This window comes from Penicillium expansum, assembly GCF_000769745.1.
Source record: "Penicillium expansum strain MD-8 chromosome Unknown contig378, whole genome shotgun sequence".
NCBI lineage: Eukaryota > Fungi > Ascomycota > Eurotiomycetes > Eurotiales > Aspergillaceae > Penicillium > Penicillium expansum.
This window is the reverse complement of record NW_015971420.1, coordinates 47726-59105: the sequence shown is the minus strand read 5'-3', so window position 1 is coordinate 59105 and position 11380 is coordinate 47726. Positions and strand designations below refer to the sequence as shown.

The 11380-nt window shown below is 46.6% G+C and overlaps 3 protein-coding genes across 3 annotated transcripts; 1 reads left to right on the top strand and 2 right to left on the bottom strand.

Moving 5' to 3' along the window:
- Window positions 1-31: 31 nt before the first annotated feature.
- On the bottom strand, window positions 32-1165 carry PEX2_110090 (5'-methylthioadenosine/S-adenosylhomocysteine nucleosidase family protein; the record flags this gene model as incomplete). Its single annotated transcript, XM_016748275.1, has 1 exon — window positions 32-1165. The coding sequence occupies one exon, from the start codon at window positions 1163-1165 to the stop codon at window positions 32-34; it is 1134 nt and encodes a 377-aa protein (XP_016595117.1).
- An 847-nt stretch (window positions 1166-2012) lies between these two features.
- On the top strand, window positions 2013-3534 carry PEX2_110080 (MFS transporter; the record flags this gene model as incomplete). Its single annotated transcript, XM_016748274.1, has 3 exons — window positions 2013-2252; window positions 2309-2587; window positions 2653-3534. The coding sequence occupies 3 exons, from the start codon at window positions 2013-2015 to the stop codon at window positions 3532-3534; spliced, it is 1401 nt and encodes a 466-aa protein (XP_016595116.1).
- Window positions 3535-5305: 1771 nt separating this feature from the next.
- Window positions 5306-7512, bottom strand: PEX2_110070 (patatin-like phospholipase domain-containing protein; the record flags this gene model as incomplete). The annotated part of the gene is made up of 2 exons (XM_016748273.1): window positions 5306-6022; window positions 6073-7512. The coding sequence occupies 2 exons, from the start codon at window positions 7510-7512 to the stop codon at window positions 5306-5308; spliced, it is 2157 nt and encodes a 718-aa protein (XP_016595115.1).
- Window positions 7513-11380: the final 3868 nt, after the last annotated feature.

Genomic DNA, 11380 nt, shown 5'->3' with positions numbered 1-11380 from the left:
GAGGATACATAGTATATTCAAATGTTTGAAACTAACCTTGGCTTAGGATATCTCTTAACGGGTGCTCCCCGGCGACATGACTTGGCTGCACATACTTCAGAACGGCCTTCGCACATGCCGCAGCCACAGCTGCAGCATATGGCTGCCATTCGTCATTTTTCCATTTATCGGCATAATTGCAAATTCCCCGTATGACAATGCAGGGGAAGTCATTCATCAACCCTGCTGCCTCCATCTCAACACACAAGACTTTTCCTCCGAGGTGCTCATTGATACCATCACGAACCTTGGCATCTTTAATGACTTGGTTGCCGGAGGCTATCAGACCGCAATGCACCTCAACAGCTCCCTGTTGCTTTGGGGTCTGAGCCAACCGGACCAGCTCGCGACCACCATCCACGGGGGCTAAGATTTGCCATCCCAAGAGGTAGCCAAAAAGCGCCAGGATTATATCCCATATGACATAAATGACAGATCGTGGCATTTTCACTTCTTCCTGAGAATTGGCTAGCCCCGAAGAAGGTGGTTCAATGTATTGTGGCACCAAATCTGGCCAATTTTTGCCCATCTCTTCTAGATATTGGGGTAGAAAAGTATGTTTCTTGAGCCTGTTCCTGGTTCTTACTTTGGCCGCGGCTGTCAAAAGTACGCTTGGAGGGCTGTTCAAAGCACCGGTACGCCTGAATTTCCCGCCACCTTCTGCTTTGCCAAGATCCCATTGAACAACTCCTGGATACTGGTCCACAGGAATGCTGATCACGACATCTCCGAGTTTGACTTTGGAAGGGATGCCACCACCAATGCCTACTATCAAGCGGATCCTGATGGATGGAAAAGTGCGCGCCATCTGAGTCGCAAAAGTGGCCGCTACATTATTACCCATCCTTCCTTCTGGTAGACAAGCTATGACGACATTGTGCTCCCCAATAGACCCAAGGGTGTACGTGTTCGGATCATCCGGCGGCGTAGGGAGATCGGGATGCTCCTGGTCTAACATAGCAGTGGCAGCAGTCTGCTCTTCAAACAATGCACAGATCCACCCGACAGCATAGTCATTGTGTGTCAGCTTTTTCGAGTGACACTGGTTCTCTGGTTCACTGCCCAACCCGTGAAAGATCTCAGGGAGTTGTTTGTGGTCATCAAGCCTTTCGGCTATCTCAAGCATTTTGCTATCGTACTGCACCGTGCATGTAGCAAGCTGATTTGCGGTGTATCCATGGAAATCGATGGACAGCCAGAATAAATGAGGCCTCGAAAAATTTGTTGTAAGGTTTTTGTGTCTGAGTGAATAATTTGAAGAAAGTTGAACAAGTATCTGACAGCCCACACTTGGGAAAGAAAGTAAATGGAGAAATGTCTTTGCTAAATACCTGATCGCTTGGAATAGCTTGGGCATTAGTGGGTGATCACTACCGAATCGGGAAATAGGGCGCTAACCTCGTAACTATTCATAGCACCAATAGGTGATTGCCCAGACTTACTTGTTGTTCACTTTGCTTTTCTTCGGCTTCTGTAAGGTGTGTTTGTGCGTTATACCTAGGCTGAGAGGTGGGTGGTGCCCTTTCATCTTCTCTTGGGCCTAATAGCAGACTGCGCTGTATAAACATTGATACATATATAGGGAGGATAGGTATTCATAGCGGATCTACCCGCAAGAATGTGGGGGGCAGTGCGGAAACGCATGCGGAAATGGCGTGAAATTGAAATTCTTGCTAATCAACATCTCACCTAACATGTAAGCCTTACGACTTTGGATTATTACTGGCTCAAAAACGCCTAGCCTGCAGGTCGAAGTGGTAATTTTCTTCAAGCTGTTCCGGCCCTATCTCGCATAAATCTCCCCTAAACCTAATGCTCATATGAGTCTTTCGGCCTCGTTGATGTCATCGAGTCATTGAGATATAAAAGGACATACGGCCACATAAGATCCCAAGCACTAGCAAATGACTGCAGAAAACACCCAAAGAGTGGGAAACCATTCCAACTCTCCAATTGAAAGTCCTGCAGAACTAATGCCGATCACCTCGGCACACTCCAATTCCCCGACGGTCCAGGAGTTTGGTGAAGATGAAAAAGCCCATGATGTCAACGTTCAAAGCTCGTCAGAAGAGTCAATAGGAAAACACAAGTACTGGAGACGCTTTGTCGATGTCGTTTTATGGACACCGCCGCGATGTCGATGGGATACAGAGAATCCGAGTAAATTCGGCTTACCTTTGAATATCCTGTTCGCATTCTCGGGAACTTTCACGGTATGGAATATAAAAGTATCGAGTACGCGATAATGGTTGCTAATACAGTCGTACAGGTTGCCAATCTATACTATTCACATCCCATTCTTGATATTCTTGCCCAATTCTTCGACGTCTCGCATGAGCGAGCTTCATTGATCCCGACGTGCAGTCAGGCTGGATATGCGACGGGATTAATCTTTCTTTGTCCTCTTGGGGACTTAGTTCGGAGAAGGCACTTTGTTTTGCTGTTGACCCTTGTTACAGCGGCATTGTGGATTGGTGTCTGTATCACCAAGTCATTCGAGGTGTTCCTCGTTCTAAGTTATCTGTCTTCGATCACGACTGTTACTCCAGTAAGTGGCTCCAAGCAAGCATGTTCGATGCTCTGGCATAAACACAAATCTTATTATATATACAGCAAGTTATGCTCCCTCTCGTCGGAGATCTCGTCCCCCCAGCTCGTCGTGCAACAGCCCTATCAATCGTATCCTCGGGACTCGTCCTGGGTCTTCTCTTCGCTCGCCTGCTCTCGGGTATAGTCGCGGAATACTCATACTGGCGAAATATCTATTGGCTATCACTTGGCCTCCAATTCCTCATTTTCGCGCTTTTATGGCTGTTCATGCCGGACTACCCATCAACAAACACCAACATCTCCTACTTCAAGATCTTATATTCTATCATCGGATACTACTGGAAATCCCCAGTCCTTGTCCAGGCAACACTCATGGGATTCTTCCTTTCAGCCACATTCACCAGTTTCTGGACAACACTCACCTTCCTCCTATCCGGCGATCCCTACAACTACCCAACCGTGACAATCGGACTATTCTCTCTGGCAGGCCTCACACCCATGTTCCTGGGTCCATTCTTCTCACGCTACATGATCGACAAATTCGTGCCACAGTTCTCCATTCTCGTCAATTTCGGCATCATGATCATCGGCGTTAGCATCGGTACATATACAGGCACGTTTACTGTCGCGGGACCAATTCTCCAGGCTGCGCTCCAAGATTTCGGTCTGCAGATGAGTCAAATTGCCAATCGCGTTTCAATCTATAGTGTTGCACCGAAGGCGCGAAATCGGATTAATACAGGATACATGATGGGCGTGTTCTGTGGTCAGCTTATGGGTACCTCTGTCGGGAATCGTCTCTACAGTCAAGGGGGGTGGATTCTGTCGGGAAGTGTCAATCTGGCGTTTATCGGAGCGGCGTTAATTATTTGTCTTCTTCGTGGCCCGGCTGAGAAGGGATGGATTGGATGGCATGGTGGCATTCGCATCCGACGAACAGAGTGATGTCCTGCCGTGCTTGGGTTTTATTTTGTTCTATGGAAATAAATTTCCTGTCAATATCATTTGCACTATAGACTACATATATAGAGAACCATGAGAAGTGTTACTCCTTTTCTAAGGCAGATGATACCAGCTTCATTCGAGTGCGCATTAGCAGCAACCTTATATAGGAGAACGATGGTAGCTATGTAGGTCTGAGTTTGTTACATATACTTCGAGCATGTACGTCAAACTTCTACCGGCCTGGAGCTACTTATCTTACGCTTAATATATCCGAAACGAGGTTGGTGAGTGCTTATCTACGTTTCAAGTATGGTGACGTTAACCAGCCCAATTTTTCAATTTGGGGGCTTGCAGACTAATTTAACAAGGTTACATTGAAAGAAATGGCTAGTTATCAGTCGAAGATTAAACCTCCATATCGAACTATCTTTCCTCAATATTGTACGTAAATATAGCTCTATGTTGTATGTACGTACAAAAATATCAACCCTGTTACTATTATCAATCTCTGCACCTTTGAACTAGAAAAAGGCAAAACCAACCGATGTGAAAAGAAAGTTAGATTAACAAAAGGCCCCACTTGTAAATTTTTAATGAAAAAAAAGAATGCATCAGGAGGGAATCGAACCCCCCTCGCCAGTTAACTTGAGAAGGAAGAAATTCCTAATCATGGAAGACTAGCATCATAACCACTAGACCACTGATGCAGTGGATATGTTGTTTGGTCATCCGTGTCGGTTGATAAATACTGCAAAGATCGAGCATCGGTGCATCAACCCTGGGCAATTGGTGAACAATTCAATTCCAAATATTATTATACTCGATTCTATTTGCTCCGAGGCTATTTGAACGAGCTTGTTAAAATATCTAGATTCATGTATGTATGTATGTATGTATGTATGTATGATGGATACTTCAAAGCAAGACTAGTACCTTGTATAATGTCAGATCAATCAAGTTTGTTCCTTGTGTCTATAACCACGTTCACGTTCATTTTGCAGGTATATTGATTTGTATATATGTATCTATATAACCGTGCAGGAGTGTTTAGGGTGTTGTCCCGATGCAGGGGTGGAAATGTATATGTAGGTTTAATATATATAGACGATCTACATCTAAATGACCGATGAAAAAAACTGGAAAAACAAAACAGTCATTGTGAGTTACTAGCGTGGGGTCCATCGTGATTTACAGATATTGAAACAGATTTGGTTAATTTAAAAAGCTAAATTTCAAACCCCTAGTGCTGAGAGACCGTTTGAAGCTACCTACATAGAGGCTGATGTCACTTTGGATATTCCCCCGCTCGGCCAAGCCGAATATTAGCAGATGGTGGTATTTGATACTTTATTATAGTTTGGCAAATGTACCTTGAGGCACTTTGATTAGAATATGTATCCTCCACACCTTAATATACACCTGAAGCTGTCTATGTACATACATAGCGCATTTTGATAAGAAAAAGAAGAAAAAACCAAGTATGCGATCAAGACAACGGACACGAAATAACAGGCGAAGCCAGAAACTATCAAATGCACATCGATAAGATATAAGACACCGTGCTATGCTGAAAGGGGGGGAGTGGGAAACAAAAACGCAAATGTATTGTCCGAAAGTGTCCGCAAATAGCGATAAGAGCCGCCCGCCATACAGGATATTAAATATCCAAAGTAACGGGAAGTATCATGATGAGATAGGGCTGCGGGTGCCCCGAAGCGGAAAGACCCTAGTCTGAGCCATAAACTTTGGAGCCGCTCGAGCCGCCTGTTTCTCAGATGACCACAGCGTCTTCGTCCCCGTCCCGATAGTAGTCCGCATCGTCAAAGAAAACGGCAGACTGGCGTCTTATTTCCTCGATCACACTTCCCCGCCGGGAACTTGGCGTGTGAGGACGTGATGAGCCGGTTGATTGAGAAATGCTATCTGACAAGTCGCCGAAATGCGACTCGCTCTTGTAGCTAGATCCATCGCGCTCGGGAAGATTTTCATCTAGACGCTCGACCATAGAGTCTGGATGTTCATTTTCTCGATTTCGGACTCGACGAGAGAGAATCGGGGAGAGGGCGCGTCCACCCTTTCGGGATTCCTGGAGGCCTTTCATGATCGCATTCTCGACCTTAAGCCGGTTTTGGATAAATTTAATCTTGGAGAAAGCGCTTTGCTGGCCGACATGTATCATGCGGGCAAGTCTTTCGGGACTAGGATCGGAAAGAATGTGTATGAAATCGGAGGGGATGGTTTTTGGCCAAATGGTCACGGTGCCACTGAACTTTTGCAACCAGATCTCGCTCCAATCTTGGCCCATAGGTCGTGGGAGGAGCTCTAAATGCCGAAGAACTCGAAGCCATTTGTTGAGGTCTAATTTGATGTATTGTTCGATCGCAGTGCCGAGGAAGCCGCCGCGCCAGCCACGGCCCTTGCGGTGTGTGACTGGTCGCCCCACTGTTCCTCTAGAACTAAAGAAGAACAGGTTGATGTGAGGGTTAACCTGGGGTAGTGTTAGTGACAAAATAGTAAAATCGACGAAATGAATCCTACCTGTGATACGATCGTAAAGTTGACATTGAAATGCAGGTTCAATGCTTTGATAGGTATGTCAGTTCTCAGGCTACCATCCTTCCATTTGTGTCCAAACGAATAAGGCGCGAGAGTCCCATCACGCTTTTTGGTCATCAATACAACAGGGTTTAAAATGCCTGGAACAGCCGCTGAAGCTAACACGGCACTCCATATGACGCAATCGGGGCATGTCAAATAATTGGCTAGGATAGTCGGTGAGTGAGGATCCGAGGGCACGCATGTGACATTCAAGATGCGCCCGGTCCGCTCGTAAGCTTCGCGAAAGGTTGTTGAGCCTCTGCAGAACCAGGCGCATTGCCGAGCCCAGTCGAGAGTATCGAACCGAGCACCAGTTCGCCACCAGCGATGGATCCAAGTTGCCAGCCCTTCGTGACATGCGCGAATCCGATGTGCTAAAGCTGGAACGAGCAGCTGCTTTAGCTCATCATCTGTCCGAGTCGCGACTAGTCCCGCCACCAATGCTCCGCCTGATGTGCCAGTTATGATTTCTGGGAGGACATCATTATCCAGCAGCGCTCTTACAACCCCGAAGTGGTAATAAGCAAATGTGGCCCCACCCGAAAGACAAAGAGCGGTGCGTCCAAAGTTCGTATCGAGGTGTTTGAAAAGCTGATACTTGGCATCCTTGTCAATCTGCTTATTGTCCAAAACGATCTGTATGCATGCGTGCACCTCGTCGATGTACTCCTGAACCAGCTCCTTGGTCCCCGAATAGGTCTCGCTGTATATCCGAGGATTTTCCACACCGGCAAAGTTGTTCTTGACGCAAGCCTCCAAAAGTGCTCGAAGGTCTTCAATAGCGGGTACCTCGCTGGAGCCGACCCGACCATTTTCCATTTCCCATTCCGCATCCTTCCTCAGCTGCTTCAGCTGCGACACCACTTTGTTGACAGTGAGGTGGTCGTAGTAAGCGTACTCGTCTGTCTTCTTCCAATTTTCGGTTCCGAGGTGGACGTCCAGCGCCTGAGCCGCTTTCAGCCAGTCAGGATAGTTTTTCTGTGCAGATAGCTCTCGGCGCAGCCTTTCCCTCTTCCCCCGCCATGTCACCCACTGCTCATACAGTAATATATAGACGCGCACTAGAACATAGCCAAAACTTAGTACTATGAGCCACGCGAATACAATGAAGAGGAAGGGCCATTTCAAAACAGAATATAGCACGCCTTCCCTCGTTTCATCCTTGCTTCGCTTTGGCGCTTTGCGACGCCCACGACTCTTGCGGACTCTTTGATTGATTGGGCGCCAGTCGTTGATGGCTGTTAACGGGGAGGCTTCTGGGGCATTCAGCGCCCTCTCGAATTGGTCAAGTTCATCGGGTTGAATGAAGTCGCGGTCGTAGTCAGGGAGACAGGCCGGATCGTAAGGGTCATATACTGCAGGTTTATTCTCAGTGGTCATGTTCAACACATTCTGAATACACCAACGAAGATGTTGAAAGTCACAGAGGTACCTGGAAATCCGGTTGGGGTAGCTACGTTGTACGGATCATGACGTTGGCGTCACGTGTAGCTTATCCCCACATTGCGCTAGTGTATTTCCAGAAATAGCTAGTCTCGTTTTATATTTGCTGAGTCAGCCAGATCTTGCCCCGCCAGATAAGAAATAAAAAACATACCAGAACCATGGATGTCTCAGTAGCTAAACAGCAATTGATTCCAATTCAGAACTTTGCTGTTCTCCAAAACGAGGGAATTGTGTAGATCTACTAGCAATAATCTATTTAGGATTGAATTTGTCATGATCGCGCAATTTTCAACCTCGCTCAACATTCTTTGTATGGAGAGTGAATTAACTTTGAGAAACTATGGCACACATCATCCCACCTTGACATCCTGCGGCATTTGAATACGACAATGCCGCCTGCCGTGCGATGGCATTGGAGAATATTTGGAATGTACCCCTCCATGCACACCATCCGGGGGCAATCGGCATTCCTTCATGCAATCGATCTCTTATTCAGTGGTCCAATGCTCAATTAGCGGGGTCATTGCGCTCACCTCTCGAGGCTAAATGCGAGATTTATTTTCTTCCGGCTCAAAGAATCATACTATAGCTCACCGCTACATGCTCGGCGGCACGAATATCGAGAAAGATCTCAGTGACCTCCCGTGATTGGTAGGTGTCTCGGGAGAGTTTGTTTGTCGCAGCCGAATTGGAGACCCGCATCATATGGATAGCAGCGGGGGTCAACATTACTGTAGCTACGTACATGCATCAAGGGCCGGGAAGTGCTTCGTGCTCGCGGTATCGGACATAAGCTACAAAGTGGTAGAACGGAACGTCGGCTATCTTTTTATCTTATACGACAGGGAAGCGTCATTTCGGTCACCTGATGTTAAAAACGGCCCCTTAATCACATATCGAGGATGATTTGCAGCAACTAGGAATCCTTAGCGTCGTCATAGGCTGCAGGATTCATCCATAATTAGACTCGTTTAGGAACTCGTTTAGGAGAGGATATTCCGGACGCTTTTTCCTTTTGGGCGTGTTCGTGGTCAATGCTGATCATGTTGATCAACCTGCTAAAGTCTTAAATGCAGATTCAAAAAAGCAAACATGCTGTAAGCCATCGCTTTTCATTGCTACTTTATGATTTTACACTCGCTTATACTAACGTGTTTTAAGCATCGTTTTCGATACGGCCTTCGGCTTTTCTCGTAGCGGTACACAGCAGTAAAACTATTTATTGTCCCGTGTTGCGCGGTAGCCGCTCAGTTTATTGTGTTGCTTTAGCCTTTTGTGACATCCCTGGACGTGCCGGGAGCACCGAATTTGAGTGCAGACTCATGTCAAGGTTACCATGTTCTCTCTAATGCCCCGCTCTTTGAGGTAAAGGACGCCTTGGCATTTTCGCTATCTTCAATACAAACTCGAATCATTGTTCCCTATTTGACCCTATGCAGATCATGGATCTTCCCTCGTGAAGTATTGTGGCGTTGTTAGAGCCGGTGAGAAAGCTTTCCCCCGCTTACGAAGTTAACCCTCAGTACTCCCCGAAGATGGGCGGCAAAAACAACAGAAAAAAAAGCTCAGCGAGCCACATTTGAGACTTGGCAAGGGAATGCGTCTGGAAATGACCCGTGTCGCGTCTCAGCCAATGAGCAGGCTCAACGCCCATGTATGTCCCATATCGCACTGCGCACTTGGCGGGGATCGTCCCAGGGTGGGGAAAACTGTTCTCGGATCTCCGAGGCCGGGCAACGCCCGAAAGCATTTCCTACTCGGGCAACTTGGCCTTTGTTGTTTTATGCTGTCTGCAGTACTCCATATTAGATATTTATGTACATACAATATTGTAGTACAGAGGGGCAATGTAGATTTAGTTGATCTCATATCATGTGCCCCCTCCCCCTTGGTTATGTCACAAAGTGTACTTTCCATGTGTTGAGCATTCCTGGGGGTTTGAGGGGGAATTCAGCCCTGATCAGCCAAAAAGATTGGCGTTCTAATTTTGTTTACGAAGTACGCAGTACTTCTGGAAAAATAGGGGGTGTCCATATGGTACTCCGTACTTCGTACATACGGAGTACATATGCGCTTCATAGCACACACTTCAATAACGGTAGGGATGCTGTAAGCTCCTCGCATGAAAAGTGCAGTGTCGTATGCAGCGAGGCTGGGATCTGAAGTTGAACCGAGCGTTTGCGGCGCATTTACATAAATGTCCTGGAATGTTAGTCCTCAATATTTTGATCTAACTACAATTATACCCCGCGCTCTGGGATCTGTCGCAGGGATAAAAAAAAGAATAAATAATGGGAAATTAAAATTATATCTGTATACAAAGTTTAGAGGCGCATTTGTCCTTGATACTCAAATATGAAACATTCGCAATATAATAAATTCATGTCGCAAAAACGCAGTGGTATTCCAGGGGGTTTGTCAACGGTCAAACACAGCCCCCCCGATAGAGATAAAATACACGATAGAGGAACCCTGGAATTAAAGAGAGATGAAGGGGTAGGTAACATTGGACCGTGGGTTGACAGCCGCCCTTATCCGTTTTTCTGTAAAAGCGGTGTGGCTGATATCGGGGTCGAGTCAAGCAGAACCATGGATGAGATGAAACCATATCTACATTACTTTGTGACACTTGTCTCGTAAGTTATAATTGATGTCATCAGAAGACATCTTGGAGTTCATATATATTTAAAGTAAAAGGAGAAAAAAACATTTTTGATTCCTGTCTCCACTAACCCAAAGGAATGTCATATGTCAGTGCGAGCTGACGGACTCCGACGATCCCAGATAGCGTAATGGCGAATTCTAGTTGAATGTCGCTGATTGGTCCTTTGACGGGGATTCATCAAGGTATAACGCCAACCAGGTCCTCTATTTATGCTCATTCTCGCTGAATTTCTGAATGACTGCATCCACTATTTCCCATTTGAGGAGGGAGGCATCCTACGAGCATGCAGATATCCTCCCATGCATGTGCGCCCCCGCCAATCGTGTGCCTCGTGCGATCATTCGCTTCCGTCTGAACCCTGATTTGATCGGCTGCACCCCCTTTAGCGCCTACAGATGACCAACTACATATTCGGTAAGGGCACGGCGTATGAGTCGTACCCTCGTACTCTCGGGATTTGCGCTGAAGAGTTAAAGTGGTTAAAAAAATAGATGATACTCCGTACGGAGACATGCCCCGATAAAAAAAAGTAGAAAAGCGGGCCAACAGGAGCACAGGGCAACTGGGCCAGCTCTCGGCATTTCCACCCGGTCTGCATCGTGGTCTGAGGTTGCCTGCGTGTGGCTGCGTCGGAGATTGATCAACACGCCGCCACCAAGATGGGATTCATGACAAGTTTCAACAGTTCCCAGGAGGGGTGGGTTTCAACCTTCAACTGCATGAATGGGAAGATGTTAAATTTTTTTTCTACCGTCGATCAAAGAAAGCCCCTCGGTACAGGACCCACTGATAGGTTATGGTCTGAGTTTCCTTGCTCCACGATCGGCTCATAGTATCCATGTGTGAATTCTATGGCTCAGTCATGCAGGAGGGTCCAAACCATCACAGACTACTCTTCGCTAACTATCCAGAAAAATTTCCTGGTCTTCTTATAGGGTAACAGGGGGGTGAACATGGTACTAGTGATTCCAAACGTTTTGATAGACGCGGGAGAGAATTCGGCGAACTAAAATCCTAGGCGCTGCCCCCATAGGCTCGCCACTTCCCACCCGGGTATAGTAGCTGCAGCATTAGCACCAAATATTTATTTATATTAGTGATGGTTATACGGTATTAGGGTATTAGACTAAGCACGGA